Raw genomic sequence first — 19,473 nt, 5'->3', positions numbered from 1 at the left:
GGCTTCTCTCCTGTCCCCTCCCCTCATATCTAATCCTGTTCCCCCTTTCCCTTCCATCTCCCCTCTCCCCTCTCCCAACAAGATGTCTCCCTTTCTCTGTCTCCCATGATTATTTCCTTCCCTTTGCTAAGTGGGGTTAAAACCTCCTCACTTGGGAATTTTTGTTTGTTACACTTTTTACAGTCTATAGGTAGTATCCTAGGTATTCTGTACTTTTTCACTAATATCCACTTATCAGTGAGTACATACCATGCATGTCCTTTTGAGTCTGAGTTACCTCACTTAGGATGATATTTTCTAGTTCCATCCAATTGCCTGAAAAATTCATGATATCCTCCTATTTAACAGCTGAATAGTATTCCATTGTGTAAATGAACCACATTTTCTGTATCCATTCTTCTGGTGAGGGACTTCTCAAATGTTTTCAGCTTCTGGCTATCACAAATAAGGCTGGATGAACATGGTGGAGCATATGCCATTGTGATATGGTGGGGCATCTTTTGGGTATATGCTCACAAATAGTAACTGGGTCTTTGGGTAGAACTATTTCCAATTTTCTGAGGAACCAACAGATTGATTTCCAGAGTGACTGTGCCGGTTTGCAATTCCACCAGTAGTGAAGGAGTGTTCCTCATTTTCCACATTCTTGCCAATATGTGCTGTCACCTGAGCTTTTGATCTTAGCCATTCTGACTGGTGTAAGATGTAATCTCAGGGCCATTACTGATGAGTAAGAACTTTGAACATTTCTTTAAGTAATTTTCAGTCATTCCAGATTCTTCTGTTGTGAATTCTCTGTTTACCTCTGTACCCAACTTGTAATTGTGTTATTAGGGTTTTTGGAGGTTGACTTTATGAATTATTTATATATTTTGGATATATAAATAGTCCTCTGTCAAATGTAGCATTAGTGGAGTTTTTCCCAATCTGTAGGTTGCTGTTTTGTCTTTTTAACAGTGTCTTTTGCCTTACAGAAGCTTTTCAGTTTCATGAGGTTCCATTTATCAATTGTTGATCTTAGAACCCGAGCCGTTGGTGTTCTGTTCATAAAAAATTTCCCCTATGCCAATGAGTTCAAGGGTCTTTCCTGCTTAATCTTCTATTAGATTCAGTGTATCTGGTTTTATATCGAGGTCCTTGATCCACTTGGACATGAACCTTTTGCAAGGTGAAAATAATAATCTATTTTCATTATCCTACATACAGACTGCCATTTAGACCAGCGCCATTTGTTTTCTTTTTCTTTTTTTTTTTTTTTTTTTTTACTTTTTGTTTGTGGCTTTTTTTTCAAAGTTTAAGTGTCCAAAGGTGTTTGGGTTTTCTTCTGGGTCTTCAATTCTATTCCATTAATCAACCTGTCTGTTTTGTACCAACACCTTGTGGTTTTTTATCACTATTGCTTTGTAGCACAGCTTGAAGTCAGGAATGGTGAGTCCTGTACAAGTTCTTTTATTGTTAAGAATTGTTTCGGCTATCCTGGGTTTTTTTGTTTTTCCAAATAAAGGTGAGAGTTTCTCTTTCCATGTCTGTGAAGATTTATCTTGGGATTTTGATGGGGATTGAAATGAATCAATAGATTGCTTTTGATTAAGATAGCAATTTTTACTATGTTAAACCTACCTATTCGTGAGCAAAGGAGACCTTTCCGTTTTCTGAGGGTCTTCTTCGATTTCGTTTTTCAGAGATTTGAAGTTCTTATCATACAGAGCTTTCACTTGCTTGGTAAGAGTTACATCAAGATATTTTATACTATTTGTGACTATTGTGAAGGGTGTCATTTCCCTAATTTTTTCTCAGCTAGTTTATCATTTATATAAAGGAAAGCTACTGATCTTTGTTTGAGTTAACTTTAAATCCAGCTACTTTGCTGTAGTTGTTTATCAGTTGTAGAAGTTCTCAGGTGGAATTTTGAGGATCACTTATGTGTACTACCATATGATCTGCAAATAGTGATTCTTTGACTTCTTCCTTTCCAATTTATATCCCTTTGACCTCCTTTTGTGTCTTATTGCTCTGACTAGAACTTCGAGTCCTATATTGAGTAAATAGGGTGAGGGTGGGCAACCTTGTCTAGTCTCTGGTTTTAGTGGAATTGCTTTAAGTTTCTCTCCATTTAGTTTGATGTTGGCAGTTGGGTTGCTATATATTGCTTTTATGATGTTTAGGTTTGTGCCTTAAATTTCTGATCTGTCCAGGGATTTTAAAATGAAAGAGTGTTGTATTTTGTCAAAGACTTTTTCGGTATCTAATGAAATGATTATGTGGGTTTTTTCCCCTTGATTTTATTTATTAGTTGGTTTTTGTATATTGAACCATTCACACATCCCTGCGATAAAGCTTACTTGATCATGGTGAATGTTCAATTGGATGTGTTCTTGAATTCGGTTTGCCAGATTATTATTGAATATGTTTACATCAATATTCATAAGGGAAGTTGGTCTGAAGTTCTCTTTCTTTTTCAGGTCTTTGTGTGGTTTAGGCATACGTGTAATTGTGACTTCACAGAAGGAATTGGGTAGTGTTCCTTCTGTTTCTATTTTGTGGAATAGTTTGAAATATATTGGTATTAGGTTTTCTTTGAAGGTCTGATAGAATTCTGCACTAAAGTCATCTGATCCTGTGCTTTTTTGGTTGGAAGGTTTTTTGATAATTTCTATTTCCTTAGGAGTTATGAGACTGTTTAGTCAGTTTACCTGATCTTGATTTAAATTTGGTACATGGTATCAGTCTAGAAAAAGCATCCATTTCATCTAGATTTTCCAGTTTTGTAGAGTTTCTAGTAGGCTCTGATGATTTTTTTTTTAATTTCCTCAGGTTCTGTTTTTATGTCTCCCTTTTCATTTCTGATTTTGTTAATTTGGATACTGTCTCTGTGCCATTTAGGGAGTTTGGCTAAAGGTTTATCTATCTTGTTGATTTTCTCAAAAAACAAACAAACAAACAAAAGCAAAAACAAAAACCAGCTTGTGCTCTTGCGTTTTGTTTTGTTTGTTTTGTTTTGCTTTTTCCTTTGTACTGTACTCTTTGTTTCTAACTGGTTGATTTCAGCCCTACGTTTGATTATTTCCTTCCTTCTACTCCTCTTGGGTAGTTTTGCTTCTTTTTGTTCTAGAGCGTTTAGGTGTGCTGTCAAGCTGCTAGTATATGCTCTCTCCAGTTTCTTTGTGGAGGCACTCAGAGCTATGAGTTTTCCTCTTAGCACTGCTTTCATTGTTTCCCATAAGTTTGGGTATGTTGTGCCTTCATTTTCATTAAATTCTGAAAGTTTTTAATTTCTTTCTTTATTTCTTCCTTGACCAAGTTATCATTGAGTAGAGCATTGTTCAACTTACATCTGTACGTGGGCTTTCTGTTGTTTTTACTGTTATTGAAGACCAGCCTTAGTCTGTGATGATCTGATAGAATCCATGGGATTATTCCAATCTTCTAGTATCTGGTGAGGTCTGTTTTGTGACTGATTGTTGGTCAGTTCTAGAGAAGGTACCATGAGGTGCTGAGGAGGAGGTATATTCTTTTGTTTTAGGATGGAATGTTCTATAGGTATTTGTTAAATCCATTTGGTTCATAACTTCTGTTAGTTTCACTGTGTCTCTGTTTGTTTTCTGTTTCAATGACCTGTCCATTGGTGAGAATGGGGTGTTAAAGTCTCTCACTATTATTGTGTGAGGTTCAATGTGTGTTTTCATGAATTTTCTTTATGAATATGAATGCCCTTGCATTTGGCATATAGATGTTCAGGTTTGAGACTTCCTCTTTGTGCATTTTTCCTTTGATGAATATGAAGTATCCTCCCCAATCTCATTTGATAACTTTTGGTTGAAAGTCTATTTTATTGGATATTAGAATGGCAACTCCAGCTATTTTCTTGGGACCATTTGCTTGGAAAGCTTTTTTTCCCCAACCTTTTAGTCTGAAGTAGTGTCTGTCTTTGTCACTGAGGTATGTTTCTCATATTCAGAAAAATGATGGATCCTGCCTACATATCCAGTCTGTTAGCCTGTGTCCTTTTATTGGGGGAATTGAGTCCATTGATATTAAAGACATATGATTGTTATTTTCTGGTTTTTGGGGGGTTTTTTTTGCTGGAAGTAGTATTATGTATATATGATTCTCTTCTTTTGAGTTTGTTGGATATGTTTTGTTTCTTGTATTTACCTCATGACTTTAGCTAGTCCCTGGCACTCATATCTTTAGATAGTCCCTGGTTTCCCTATCTTTACAAGTTATTACCTGCCTTTGACATTTTCAATTGTTTTTCTAACTCCTGAATTCCTCTAAATACAGACCAGGTCCCTGCCTCCATAGATTAGTTTAGGGGACATTGAGTTCCTCTGTGAGTTATGAAATCTTTGAAAGAAAAAGTTCTGCCAAAGCACCTTCCCACAATATTGAAGTGTGCAATACTACTGTTTACTTTTTTATTTATGTTACAAAATATCTTAGAAGTCAATGTACAGAAGAAATGGTTTATTATCTCTTACATTTTGTATCAGTACAGTCCTTCATGGAAAAAAGCATGGTCATATTGCATTTACAGTGAGGAAACAGAAAGCAATGAATGCTGGCTCATATTTTCTCTTTATGTCCCCCTATTTTATTCTCTCCCAAGCCCCAGCCCATGTAGTAATGTTGTCCACAATAAACATGGAGCATTCTTATTTACCTTAACCTTTCTACAGAGGTCTTCTAAGACAAGCACAGAAGTATGTCTCCCAGGTGACTCTAAATCCATTCAAGTTATCAATAAACATCAACGTCACACAGATCACACATAGATAGAAACAATTCACAACATCAAAAGCAGAACTCCTTTGTAAAGGAAATGAATTATTACTAACAGAAGCAAAAAATTCTGTCTTCAAAAGATTTACCTATATAAAAGGAAGAACAAGCAGGATGCACATGAAATATGATTGAGGTCAGTGGCTTTTGCACTAACTCTGTATTCAAATGGGAGAATATTCAATGGGTCATTAGGTCTACAATGATAGCCCATGAAGGTTTAGATCTGACACCCAGAAGCCACTTGAGTTACATTCCTGTTGATCCAGCAAGATGACTCTGCATTTCACAAGGTCAAGAACATGTTTGTGTCATAGAAAATGAAAATGTACTATGTGCTGACTCTGTGTTAGTTACTGAGTATAATTCACTTAGTAAATACATCAAAGCTTCAAAGTAGCTTGTGATAGTTCAATCATTCTATCAATTATAAAAGTCAGAGAGAAAGGCAGAGCATTTAAGATTTTTCTTAGTTATGGGTTCTAAGAAGTAGGATTCTAATCTAAGTTTTACATCCGACGAAATAAGCCACTGTTTAATATTGCATTCATAATATTAGGAAGTGAGTTTGACGGGAGATTAAAGTAATTACTGTAACAGACAAGTATCTAATTAATGTACTCAATATATTGAAACTTGTTAATACATTTTCTTACAGCAGCCTTTAAGACCTGAGCCTTTGTAAGATTCTCACCTGGCCAGAGTAGATCTGAGGTATAGACTCTTCCAAAGATGACCTTGAAATTCCCATTGCTTCATACATGTATACATTGAGGGTATACATAAGAATGCCAAATCTGTTTGACGCTAAAGCTAAATATCATCACCTGGAAGCTCTCTACTGATCTGAAATGAAATAAAGTTTTACACGCAACCCTATTCCTAAAGTAACTGCTCCAAGGAAACTTCGTGAAGTTCTAGAGATTGTGATATGTCTATAGCAGTTTAGAATTCAAGTTCATGAGGTACCCGCACTGCTCTGGAGATGGTATAGCCAAGTGGTGCTAGCTTTAATTATATGTTATTGAATAAAATTGATGTCAGATTTATTTATTCAGTCTACAAAATTATAACTTTTAAAATAGCAATGAGTGTACACAAAGAAAAAAAACCACACCATTATACTCAGAGGAGTGATTATTCATGTAATTTTAATTGTTATAATTGTGTTTCTTCTCAGTACTTTTCTTGCTACATATTCCATTTTCTTTGAAAGAGAATGTTTTTTATTTTATTCTAACCAACACATTTTAAGTGCGTAGAGCTCTGGTATTATATTTTGTATCCCATGTAGTTTAATTTGTGCTTTATTTTTCTTCGTTGTCAACTTAGGATAATTCTATAATTCCCTGAAGTCACCTATTCTTTTCATGAGCTAGAATTATTTTTTTAAAAATATCCTGTATATATTTCTCATGGCTTACATGCAGTTGAGATCTTCTAGACATGAGTCAATTTACTCCAATTTATTTACCCATTTACTTTAAATTCAAAGGAACTTTATAGTAATATTTTTAATAAAAAAAAACTAGGCCAACTGTTTTTCTTTTGTCCTTACTTTGCAACTTTCCTGTGAGTAGGAGACCAGAGATTAAAAATTAATAATGTAAAAAACATCCAGATGACTTTACAAACACCAGTATATTAATATATACATGAATGTATATGTATTAACAAATACATGGATGGCTTTCTGAAATAAACATAACTGGCTTAGGTCAAGCCCTAGAATACCAAGGATTTCATAGGATTTCAATAAGGTATGGAACTGACACTTATGTTAATAAGTTGGAACTTAATCACTGATTCATCAGTGCGAGGAGAGGATGGGTCCCTGAGGATGCTAAGGATGTAAATAGATCATCAGAGCAGATATATCACCAGAGGGCTCCTCATCAGGTGTTCAGTTCCCTAGAACTTTGGTCTAGAATGTTCCAAACTCTAAAACAATAAACGAAATCCATGTCTGTTATTTGTAAGCTGCCTTGTCTATATCATTTTCTCCAACAGCCTGATCTGAGGCAGACACAGAATTTTTAAAATGTTGCCTCTGCCAACCTTTGTGGAGCAAAGTGTCTGTGTTCGTATATCCATCCAAACCCCATGGCACCTACAGTGTGCAATATAAGCTTTCCATTTGCAACATGACATATTGGAAAAAAGCAAATCCATTTTGTATCCATTATAGAAAAGAAAAGCATTTAAGCAGAAAGAAATATGAGCCCAAGGAAGTCCATTAACATTGCCTCTGCACTACCAGAGTTAAGAGGTTCTAAAAGAGAAGATACTTTCCATGGTGAGACGCAGCAACATCTGGGTTTATTTTGGATAAAGCACTGCAGGTGTTTTTCCTTAGTTTAGATTTAATTGCACTTAGGAGAAATTAATGTACAACTCTGCACCTTTTCAACATCCTGGCCACAGTGGTATATTTCATTTTAATTGAAAAAGGAATGTGATAAATACATTTACATACAGTTTTATTTGACAATATTAAGTTTGCTTAGCATCTAATTTTCATCATGAAAAGTCACTGAGGCCTCATCATTCCACTTTGTAATTAAGTGCACAGATTTGTTGCCTTTCATTGGTTGACACCATCTTTGATTGTAGGTGATTCTTTCCATCAGACTCAAGCCTATTTTGTTAAGCATCCCAGGATTTCCATATATTACATACAATCCCTGCCCTATAATTTCATGTGTAAACCATCTAATCATTATTAATAACTGTTTACTGTCTGATAGTATCTGGAAATATTTTCAAATGGATAGTAATCTGCTGTTTTGTTGATATTGTTGTTGTTTTTAATCTATATCTAGACAAGAGTTACTGTGCTTGTGGTCTTAGATCTGTTTTGCAAACCTAGAGATGCTATTCTTTTAAGCTGCTTTGTGAGATCTGTTGAAAGATTACCACCAAAGATAAAACCCATATTTAAAGGATGTGTTTATTAAAAAGATTTGCTTGCAGGGCTGGAAAGATGGCTCAGTGGTTTGTATATGGAGGCTTGTACATAGTTATTTATAACAGAGACCAAGGTTCAATTCAATTCAGACAGTGACTAACAATCCTCTGTAGGACAATGTTTAGATGATCAGACACCATTTTCTAGTCTCTGGAGCACTGAATTCATGCGTTGCACCAATATACATGCAGACAATATACCCATAGACATGAAAATAATAATTTAAAAGATTTGCCAAATATGAAACTGTTATTATATTTGTACTTGTGCTTCAAGATAGAGGCAGTGTGTGCTATTAAACACCATTGCTAAACAGTTCAGATATAAGTGCAAGGTGGATTGCCAAGAAGTGTAAGGATGATTTTGTCTTTATGCCAGTTTATTTCTGAACCCAGTCAAGAGTAAATATTGAAATCAACAGTTCACAGGGTCTACCTTGTACTTTAGTACTTCAGTAACTTCTGCCTGATCCTCTAGGAATGTCGCTTTTTATTTACAGAATCATCATATCAAGTTCATAATCTTTATAAAATTCATTAACACAGCTAACATTGTTGAGGACTTATATGATGCTGGTAAGTAAGGCTATGGTAGATACTTGCTTAAGAATCACAGCTTTTGAACTTACAACACATGCCAGGAACTGTCAGTGGGTACGGATAAAATATGAACAATCCATGTTCCTTGGGATTAATAATAATTTGTGAGCACTGAATAACACATTTGCCCAACATGGTTTCCATTTCTCAAGATATAAGAACATGTTTTTTTATCTAGTTTATCAAATATTTATTTTATTACTCCCTTTAAATTCCCAAGAACCATCACAGAAACAAAGACTGTAGAAATGCTGTTTAGAAGGTCTGTATGGAAGATGCTCATCTGTGGTCAGATGAAGAAACAGGGCAGACATGCCACTTGTGATGGATCTTCACGTTTGCCCTTATATTACATAGTCTTCATTAAGAATTCTCCTTCCCTTCCTCCACCCATTCACAATCATTGTTGATTTACATCCATTGAAAATGAATGCTGGAGCAAAAAAAAGAAGAAAGAAACAAACAAAAGCAAACAAACCAACAAAAAAACCCACTACCCCCATAACAATGTGTACAGACTATTCACAGCTTAATCCTTGTTGCTGTACATATTGACATTTTTCATTTGGATAATATTGGTTCTGAGAAATCCTAGTTAAATGCTAAATTCTATTAGAAAAACACTATATATCCTGGAGACAGACCATAATCCCACCATAGAATCATATGAAATGCTCATTGTCTTTTAGATTTAAGCTCACACATATAAGTTTTATCCATTTGAATTCAAAATATGGATACCATTATTTCTGCGTTTTTAGTTATCATTATATTACCGTATTCAAAAGGCTTACAAGTTGTGTCATTTCCATGTAATCTTCTATAAGTACATGAACATATACATATGTATATTTATACACATGTACGGACTGTCAATTTTTTCTAAGAATTTCGGAAAGAATTGTGTATATTTTCTTATAATAGGGTTTCTCATATAACAGTGTGAATATACATCCAGAAGGTGAGTTGCAGATTTAAATGCTCCTTTGTCAATGCCTATGCAATGAACCTTTGTCTCTCATCCATTTGCCTTTGTATGCATTGTTTTCCCTAATTAGGAAAGTAGGCAATTTGAGAACATTTAGGACACAATTCATGTTTCTATTACCGAGACCGAAAACAGAGTCTGAAAGACAAATGTCACTGCATAACTAAGAATGAATTTAACACTCAATATTGAAAACTTGAGCATAAAAAACAAAAGAATACCTTTGTCTTGGCTGACCACTGCTGGGTTTGGGGCCTGCTCTGACATACTTTAAAGACTCAGTGATCGTCCATGTGAAGAAACCTTTGACTGTTTCCCCTCTTTTGATTTGCTGATCTGCTTTATGTATTTCCTGGGTTTGATTGGTTGTAGTTAACCTCTTTAAGTTGGAGTTTTCCTTAATGCTTTCTGTAGGCTGGATTTGAAGGTAGCTATGTTTAAATTGGTCTTTATAATGGAATGTCTTATTTTCTTCATCTATGGTGACTGAAAACTTTGCTGTCTACAGTAGTCTGGCTTACCATCTATGGTCTCTTCAACTCTACAGGACACCCATCCAGTCTTCTGGGCTTTAGGTCTCCATTAAGAAGTCATGTGTAATGCCAATATATCTGCCTTTGTTTTGTTGGTAACTTAGTCTTTTTTCTCTTTCAGCTTTTAATGGTCTTTCTTTGTCCTGTATATTTAGTCTTTTGATTTTGTCACCAGGGAATTATCTGTTCTGGTTGAGACTAGTGTTCTGTATATTTCTTCTACTTTCATGGGCACCTTCTTTTGACTAGGGAATTTTTCTTCTATGATTTTATTGAGAATATTTACTGAGATTTGACCTGACTTTCTTCCCCTTCTTCTATTCTTATTATTTTTAAGTTTGATCTTTTATAGTGTTCTGAGTTTCCTGAATATCTTGTGGCAGGATATTGTATTATAATATTTCTCTGCCCAAGGTATGCATTTCTTCTTTGTGAATTCAATGTCTGAGATTCTCTTTCCACCTCTTGTATTCTGTTGGTAAGGCTTGTCTCTGAGTTTTCTGTTTGGGTTCCTAATTTTCTGTTCCAATTTTCCCTAGTTTATTTCCCTACTTTTTTTGTTTTTAGTTTTTGAACTCTTCAATTCATTTCTTTTCACAGACATTTTTAAATATTTTATTCATTTCCTCTTTAAGAAACCCTATCTCATGAAGACTATTTCAAGGTGTTTTGTTTGGGGGGGGTTGTTTCTTTGTTTTGTTGTTGTTTGTTTTGGGCCTTCAGCCATGTTGGAATATCCAGGGACTGCTGTGATAGGTTATTGGTCTCTAGTGAAGACATATTATCCTGACTGTTATTGATTGTGTTTTTACACTGGTGTCTTGGATTGGGAACATATAATTCTGTAATTCTGGGTACTGGTATCTATTCTTGTTGTTGCATGGGTGTTTTGTTCCTTGGTTTCTTTTGCTCTCTCTGGTTTTAGGAAAGTTTGGTGGTGCCTAGTAGAAAATTCAGAACTCTAATAGGTGAGACCACTCGGGGTTCCAGGTAAAATGTGTTCCTGGGTATTAGAAGCTGAAACATAGGAATGGATTCTAGCTGGAGGGGGTGGTGATTTCTGCCAGAGTTGGGGGAATAAATGAGGCAGAAAAGCAGGAGATCCCATAAGGATCTGCTTAGTCCTCTGGGAATGAAGAGAGATAGTGGAGAGAGGCCAGAGCAGAGGGTCTGCTATTATCTGTGATGAGACAGGGAAGTGACCATAAAGGAGTGGAGGGAAAGGTGATGATCTGCAGTGAGCCCTCTTGCTTCCCTGTCAGTGGAGTCCTGTGGGTTCCCATGGGTTGAACATTGGAGTTGGGGCAAAAGTAAAGCAATATGTCTCAGGGATCGTTAAGAGGAAAAGAGTTGTGTGATCTAATGGAGATGGAGATGGGAACATGTAGGATGTTCAGCGGGTGATCTGCTGCAGAACAGGAGACTGAATTTGAAAATAAATGGAACAGTGAAGATCTGCAGTTAGTTGACATCTTCCCTAGATACCAATAATGAACACTTTTTATTATTTCACATATATTGTTTAGTTAGCTGATAGAAATAGTAGAGATTGTTCAAACAGTATATTTGACTCAGTAATTTCAATTTTTTGTTCTTTGCTTCGCTACAAATTCTATATTTTATCTCCATTATTTGAGTCCTTTCCTCTGCACTTCCCTGCCCAGTTGGCCTTGGTTTGTTGTGGAAGACATTCCTTCTAGACTTTGTCTCATACCTGCAGTTTTCCTGTAAGGTGGAGCCATCTGGGTCAGAGTTTGTGCTTAATAAAGGAACTACAGATCTGTATCCCAGCACGGTGGTGATGTTTTTCTTAGGTGGTCTTTTACTGTTGAAGGGAATATTGTCAGCCCAGATGAGAACATTTCATTTAAACTATATATGCATCTGTATACACAGACTTACATGTATAGGTTTGTAGGTAAATAGTTAATGCTGTGTTTTTAGAAAAGAATGAGGAGGCAGGAATATGTTTGGTGGGAGGCTACCACCTTGGTGTTAGGGAAGAGCGTGTCTCTGCAGGCTCATGCTGAGGCATCCCTTCTCCCTGATGTATTATCCACATGGCAGTATAGGATAGGATAGAGTTTATTCAGGGCATGGGGAGGAGAGTTGAGAGAAAGTCAGAGAGGGGGGGGAGGGAGAGAGAGAGAGAGAGAGAGAGAGAGAGAGAGAGAGAGAGAGAGAGGAGGCCAGACATGAGCACTTGGAGAGGGGAGGAAAGGGGAGAGAGAAGATAGGGAGAAAGAACAAGAGGAGAGAGCAAAAGAGCAAGAGAGAGAGGAAGGGGCAAGTAGCACCTTTTATAGTGAGTCAGGCATACCTGACTGTTGCCAGGCAACTATGAGACAGACCCTAGATAAAATGCCAACAGTTAATAGTATGATTTTTTTCTTTTTTTAATTGAATATTTTTTGTTTACATTTCAAATGTTATCCCCACTCCCCCACCCAACCACCTACCTCTTCCCACCACCCAGCCCTGACATTCCCCTACACTGCAGGGTCCAGCCTTGGCAGGACCAAGGGCTTCTCCTCCCATTGGTGCCCAACAAGGCCATCTTTTGCTGCATATGCAGCTGGAGCTATGGGTCTGTCCATGTGTACTCTTTGGGTAGTGGTTTAGTCGCTGGGAGCTCTGGTGGGTTAGTATTACTGTTCTTATGGGGTTACAAACCCTTTCAATTTCTGAAAACTTTTCAAACAGCCTTACTTTTATTTTATTCTCCTCCCTCCCTCCCTGTATCCTTATTTAAAGCCCTGCTTTTTTCATTGCCCAGACTATATCATTTGTACCCTGATGTTTTCCTCTTTATTGCTTTCCTGTTTCCCTACATGGTAATGTTTCCTTTTTACTTTCCTCATTTCTGTAGTTGATCCATAATCAAAACAAATACCTTGTAGGTTCTCTCTCTCTCTCTCTCTCTCTCTCTCTCTCTCTCTCTCTCTCTCTCTCTCTCTCTCTCTCTCTCTCTCTCTCTCTCTCTCTCTCTCCTTCTCTGTCCATTTCTCCTTATCTCCCCCTCTCTCTCCTCATTCCTCTCATTCTCTCTCTCCTTACCTTTTTGTACAAGCAGTTGGAATAAAGGGTGCTCTCACCATGTGTAAGCAGAAATTTTCATAAACACTAACAGAAAATGAAATGAGTGTAGACATGGGGGACACAGTAGCAGTTTGTACTCTAAGACGACTGGCCTATTTAGGCTGTCTGGAATAGGAAGTGACAACCTAACTTGACTATAGCAGAAAAACCAGTAGCTAACATTAAACTAAATGGAGAGAAACTTGAAGCAATCCCACTAAAATCGGGGACTGCACAAGGCTTCCCACTCTCTCCCTACTTATTCAATATAGTTCTCGAAGTCCTAGGCAGAGCAATCAGACAACAAAAGGATGTCAAAAGGATACAAATTGGAAAGGAATAAGTCAAAATATCACTATTTGCAGATGATATGATAGTATACTTAAGTGACTCCAAAAGTTCCACCAGAGACCTACTAAACCTGATAAACAACGTCAGCAAAGTGGCTGGGTATAAAATTAACTCAAACAAATTAGTAGCCTTCCTCTACACAAAAGAGAAACAAGCCGAGAAAGAAATTAGGGAAACGACACACTTCATAATAGACCCAAATAATATAAAGTACCTCGGTGTGACTTTAACCAAGCAAGTAAAAGATCTGTACAATAAGAACTTCAAGCCTCTGAAGAAAGAAATCGAAGAAGATCTCAGAAGATGGAGAGATCTCCCATGCTCATGGATTGGCAGGTTAATATATTAAAATGGCCATTTTACCAAAAGCAATCTACAGATTCAATGCAATCCCCATCAAAACTCGAATCCAATTCTTCATAGACATAGAAAGAGCAATTTGTAAATTCATTTGGAATAAAAAACTCAGGACAGTTTAAACTATTCTCAACAATACAAGTACTTCTAGAGGAATCACCATCCCTAAACTCAAGAAGTATTACAGAGCAATAGTGATAAAAAAAACTGTATGGTATTGGTACAGAGACAAGCAGATAGATCAGTGGAATAGAATTGAAGACCCAGAAATGAACCCACACACCTAGGGTCACTTGATTTTTGACAAAGGATCCAAAACCATCCAATGGAAATAAGATAACATTTTCAACAAATGGTGCTGGTTCAACTGGAGGTCAGCATGTAGAAGAATGCAAATCGATCCATTCTTATCACCCTGTACAAAGCAAGTCCAAGTGGATTAAGGACCTCTACATTAAACCAGACAAACTCAAATCAATGGAAGAAAAAGTGGGCAAAAGTTTTGAACACATGGACACTGGAAATATTTTCCTAAACAGAACACCAATGACTTATGCTCTAAGATCAAGAATCGACAAATGGGATCTCATAAAGCTGCAAAGCTTATATAAGGCAAAGAACACTGTCATTAGGACAAAATGGAAACCAACAGATTGGGGAAACATCTTTACCAATCCTACATCCAAAGTGTACAAAGAACTCACGAAGTTAGACTCCAGAGAGCCAAATAACCCTATTAAAAATAGGGTACAGAGCTAAACAAAGAATTCACAGCTAAGGAATATTGAATGACTGAGAAGCACCTAAAGAAATGTTCAACATCCTTAGTCATCAGGGAAATGCAAATCAAAACAACCCTGAGATTCTACCTCACACTGGTCAGAATGGCTAAGATCAAAAAGTCAGATGACAGCAGATGCTGGCAAGGATGTGGAGAAAGAGTAACACTCCTCCATTGTTGGTGGAATTGAAAACTGGTACAACCTCTCTGAAAATCAGTCTAGGGGTTCCTCAGAAAATTGGACATTCCACTACCTGAGGACCCAGCTATACCACTCCTGGGCATATACCCAAAAGATGTTCCAGCATACAACAAAGACACATGCTCCACCATGTTCATTGCAGACTTATTTATAACAGCCAGGAGCTAGAAAGAACCCAGATGGCCTTCAACAGAGGAATGGATACAGAAAATGTGGTACATCTATATAATGGAGTACTACTCAGTTATCAAAAACAATGACTTCATGAAATTCATAGGCAAATGGATAGAACTAGAAAGTATCATCCTGAGTGAGGTAACACAATCACAGAAAAACACACATGATTAGTGATTATTAGCCAAAGTGCTCGAATTACCCAAGATGTACAGACCACATGAATCTCAAGGTTGACCAAAATGCAGATGCTTCACTCCTTTAAAAGGGGAACAAAAATATCTATAGGAGAGAATAGGGAGGCAAAGTTTGGAGCAGAGACTGAAGGATCGGCCATTAAGAGCCTGCCCCATATGTGGCATGCATATATACATATATATACATATATACACATATACACATATACACATATACATATATACATATATACGTATATACGTATATACATACATACATATATACATATATACATATATACATATATACATATATACATATATATCTCCACCAAAACTAGATAAGATGGGTGAAGCTAAGAAGTGCAGGCTGACAGGAACCAGATAGAGATCTCTCTTGAGAAACACAGCCAGAACATGTCAAATACAGAGACGAATGCTAGCAGCAAACCACTGAACTGAGACCAGGACCCTCTGTTGAAGGAATCAGAGAAAGAACTGGAAGAGCTTGAAGGAGCTCGAGACCCCATATGTACAGCAATGCCAACCAACCAGAGCTTCCAGGGACTAAGCCACTACCCAAAGACTATACATGGACTAACCCTGGGCTCCAACTTCATATGTAGCAGTGAATAGCATTGTTGGGGCACCAGTGGAAGGGGAAGCCCTTGGTCCTGCCAGGGTTGGACTCCCAGTGTAGGGTATTGTTGGGGGGTGGTAATTGGGGGTGGATGTGGAGGGAAACACCCATATAGAAGGGGAAAGGTAGGGATTAGGGGGCTGATGGACAGGAAACCGGGTAAGGGAATAATATTTGAAATGTAAATAAGAAATACTCAATTTAATAAAAAATGGAAGGAAAAAGAAAGACATTTTAGAGAAGAATTGTCATAGATCATATCTCCATATAGAATAAACATTGTTCTTTCTTCCTGAAAAAAAAAGAAAGAAATGCTCATTAAGGAAGAATAAAAACTCAAATAAACGTGTTAGGTTCTCTGTACTTTGAAAAGTGCAGTGTTTACAGTTTATAATCTCTGTGAGATTTTCAATTGAAAACAATGGGACTCTTGTCCTATATTTTGGATTTTGTTCTGAGGAGTGAGAAGGTAAGAACATGAGAGCGAAACTAAAACTGGCTTTTTAATGAACTGTCAAATGGAGCTTCAAAGGAAGAGAGACAATAAGAATACATTTTAGGGATGGAATTAATAATATTTCACTTTTGTGTAGATTTCTCTGTACTTTTCATATGGAGGTGAATGGTTGTGAGGCCTACATCTCAGTGGTACAGCAGCCCACTAGCCCCAGCCTGCACACAATCAACATCACAACCTGTGACCCACAACTCTGGTTGTTCTCATATGGTCAGGAAGAGTCAGAGAAACAAATATTTACTTAGCAGTGTCTGCCAATGTTAGAAGATTTATGAGATTGACAGATTCCTCATTTCTGAGGTCTGGAATTAGAACTAGCTTTTAAACATGAAGAAACTTTGTATATGAAGTCTATCCATAAGTTATGAGATTCTAAAACTGGTCTTCGGGGGTAACACAGATGCTCTGTTGAGTATGTGGCTTTATTTTAATGAAGAATAAGATGTTCCTCATGCAGGTTCCATGGGAGAGATGCTTGCAGAAGGTATCATGGAGTGCTGACGTAAAGCAGAGATTATTTTATAAAACTACATGTAAAAATAAAGAAACCTAAGTACAGATAAAGGTTTTATTTTTTTCTTTATATTTTTATGTGTGCCCATTGTGTGTGTGCATGTGTGTCCGCATGTGTCATGGTATGCCTGTGGAGATCAGAAGACCACTTTTGGGAGTGAGTTTTCTTCTGCCATCATGTGAGTCTTCTGATCAATTTTCAGTCGTCACCCTGAGTGGCAAGTACCTTGACCTACTTGACCATATCATTGACCAAGGTTTTATCGTATTGAGTGACTATCCTAATATTAATTCATGAACTTTTTAATTGACAAATGGTTTTAGAATGAATGATAAACTCCTACAAATTCTTTAGATAACACATAGCTTTAATCTGTGAGCCAAACGTAGAATGATATGGCATAATTTATTGAGTGTTCTTAATAACTGACCACTTTTTGTGTAAAATTCTCTTTCTTTTCCTCAGAATAAAAGTTTGAAAAACAAATTGTTGTCAGGAAGCAAGCTGTGTGGGATTCATGCAGAAGAGGTGAGTAAATATGATCTTTTCGTAAGTTTAATGACTTGATATTAAGTCAAATCTTGCATAATCTAAAGATCTAATAACTTTTACTCTAATAATGAAAACTTTGAATAGGAAGTAATTTGCATTGTATTTTTATGTGTATCTAATTATTCTAACACTGGTCAAATGAAAAATTAAAAGTATATTCGATGATATGTTCATAAGATGCTTTTCTAACTACTAGCTCACTTGTATGAATCAAATCTCCCCAGTAGAAAATTGCTAGATGCCCAGTGAATTATCCTTTTGCTTTGTGACATCTACCAAAAAATTTCTGGGGTTAATTTTACCTTACCTAACAAATACACCTGTTTGTTTATTTGTTTGTTTGTTTGTTTGATGGTTTGTTTTTCATTGCAGCAAGATTTTCTCAGGTATTACTCAAGGAGTTGGCAAACATTATTATTAATAATACATATCTAACCACAGTAGTCAGCTTTATCTAGTTCTGACCTGATCCTAAGAGTAATATAGAACCATAATGTGTAGGGACTATTAAAGACAGGGGTAGAGTAATACTGAAGTTTACAAACCAGTATAATTCAAAGAGAAGAGAAGAGATTCCCTGTGTCCCATGAGTACTTAGTAAGCATGCATAGACAAATTGCACATGAACAATCCCATAAATAATAAGGAACAGACATGAAAACTTTTCTATTCTAGGAAGACCTGATGCCTGTGAAGGAAGGAAACTTACTAAGAGAGGCTAAAAACTGCTCAAACAGATCTATCATTGTCTAACTGTAATATTACCTCACTTCCCTTTTCTCCCGAATCCATTCCTGTCACATTTCTATAGATGTAAAAGGAGAATTTTCTTGGTAGCAAGAAATGCTGTCATGAGTTCTTCAGTAAAGAAAAAAATACAATTTTCCTCATTCTTTGTCAAATCAAGTTCACATATTAGGCAATTCCAAGACTTCAAGACGTATTCTAAGAAAAAGTCATTATGAAAAAACATTATAACTCAGTTTACATGTGATACAATCCTTTGGAGAAACAGTTTCCAACAATATATGCCATTGGGTGGAAAGCTTTAAGACATAGAAAGCAAATGTTGATTCTTCCTGAGTAGAAAAATAAAACTGAGTAGTTTGTAGATCCAATCCAGGGAAGCATTTTATTTCATTACATTTTGCTTAATATGAACAGAAATAAGCATGACCTTGTTCATAATGTTAGGATTGTTAAAATGCGACAAATGTGGCATAGTCAGTGGGGTGATGTTGTGAATACAAAGGGTCTAAGATACATGGGATGCAGACATCTTTAATACCAGCATTTGGGTTATAGAGTCAGGAAGATCAAAGTTCCAAAGTCATTCTCAGCTAGGATAGTGATTTTGATGGACACCTGAGCTACGCAAGACTATCTCAAGAAACACAAAAATAAAAAATATCCTGGCAAAAGCTACAATATAAGACAATAAGTAGTTTACCAGGATTCCCACAAAATTCAAGTACATGAGGGAAGGGATCACTAGAGACATCGCTGATGTTTAGAAAATTAAGTAGTAAAATTAAATAGTCCCTACATTTATAGTTTACTCTCTTCATTCAAGAATGTTTATATTTTCCCTCAGCTCAGTGAAAATTAAATCTCATTTGTTCAATGCTATGTTCCTCATATTATTTCCTTAATGTTTGAAATGCAGTAAGTTCACATAATTTATTCATTTTTACCGTAGCTTGTTAAATATTTATAGAACAATATTAGAGCTTAATATTCCGGGTAACAAGGGAAATGTTTACACTGTCACAACAGTATTTTACCAAACAATATGTGCAAAATCTTGTTATTTGATTCATCATTATAATTCAAAAGAAAACGACAGTCCTCTCTGCTGGAGAGAAGCTGAAAGGAGCTCATCTTCTGAGTCGCTGACTCTCAACTCTATACTGGCGCAGGAGTAAAATGCACTGTGATTTTGCATAGAAGAACATTCCTGCAGAGATGTGAACGAATGTGTACTCACTGCACATAGGGCACTAGAAGCAGAATGAATAAAAGCATTCACTGAATAAGAGCATCACTAAATCCTCACCACAGCCTAGGCAACAACCTGAGAAAGCTGTATCTCTGGCCATGGTGCACGATTGAAGACAGCTTAGTGAGTTACAGATCCCATCTACCCAGCAATTGACACCGTTTATATGACTTTGCTGAAGCTGCCAGAAGTCTTCTGAATCCCTGGGCTTCCTGAGCCTGCTGAAAAATCATTAGCTTTCCACGTCTTCGGAGCCTCCCTC

At 36.6% G+C, this 19,473-nt stretch overlaps 1 protein-coding gene across 1 annotated transcript in view; it reads left to right on the top strand.

Moving 5' to 3' along the window:
- Luzp2 (leucine zipper protein 2) overlaps positions 1 to 19,473 on the top strand; it is a 372,256-nt gene that overhangs the window by 259,439 nt on the left and 93,344 nt on the right. The window contains exon 6 of the mRNA XM_032893527.1: positions 17,126 to 17,188. Coding sequence (XP_032749418.1) covers positions 17,126 to 17,188 — 63 coding nt within the window. The remainder of the gene's footprint in view (positions 1 to 17,125; positions 17,189 to 19,473) is intronic.

The sequence above is a fragment of the Rattus rattus genome, chromosome 2 (genome assembly GCF_011064425.1).
Source record: "Rattus rattus isolate New Zealand chromosome 2, Rrattus_CSIRO_v1, whole genome shotgun sequence".
Lineage (NCBI taxonomy): Eukaryota > Metazoa > Chordata > Mammalia > Rodentia > Muridae > Rattus > Rattus rattus.
Note: the sequence above shows the minus strand (reverse complement) of the source record. Positions and strands in the feature narration are given on the sequence as shown.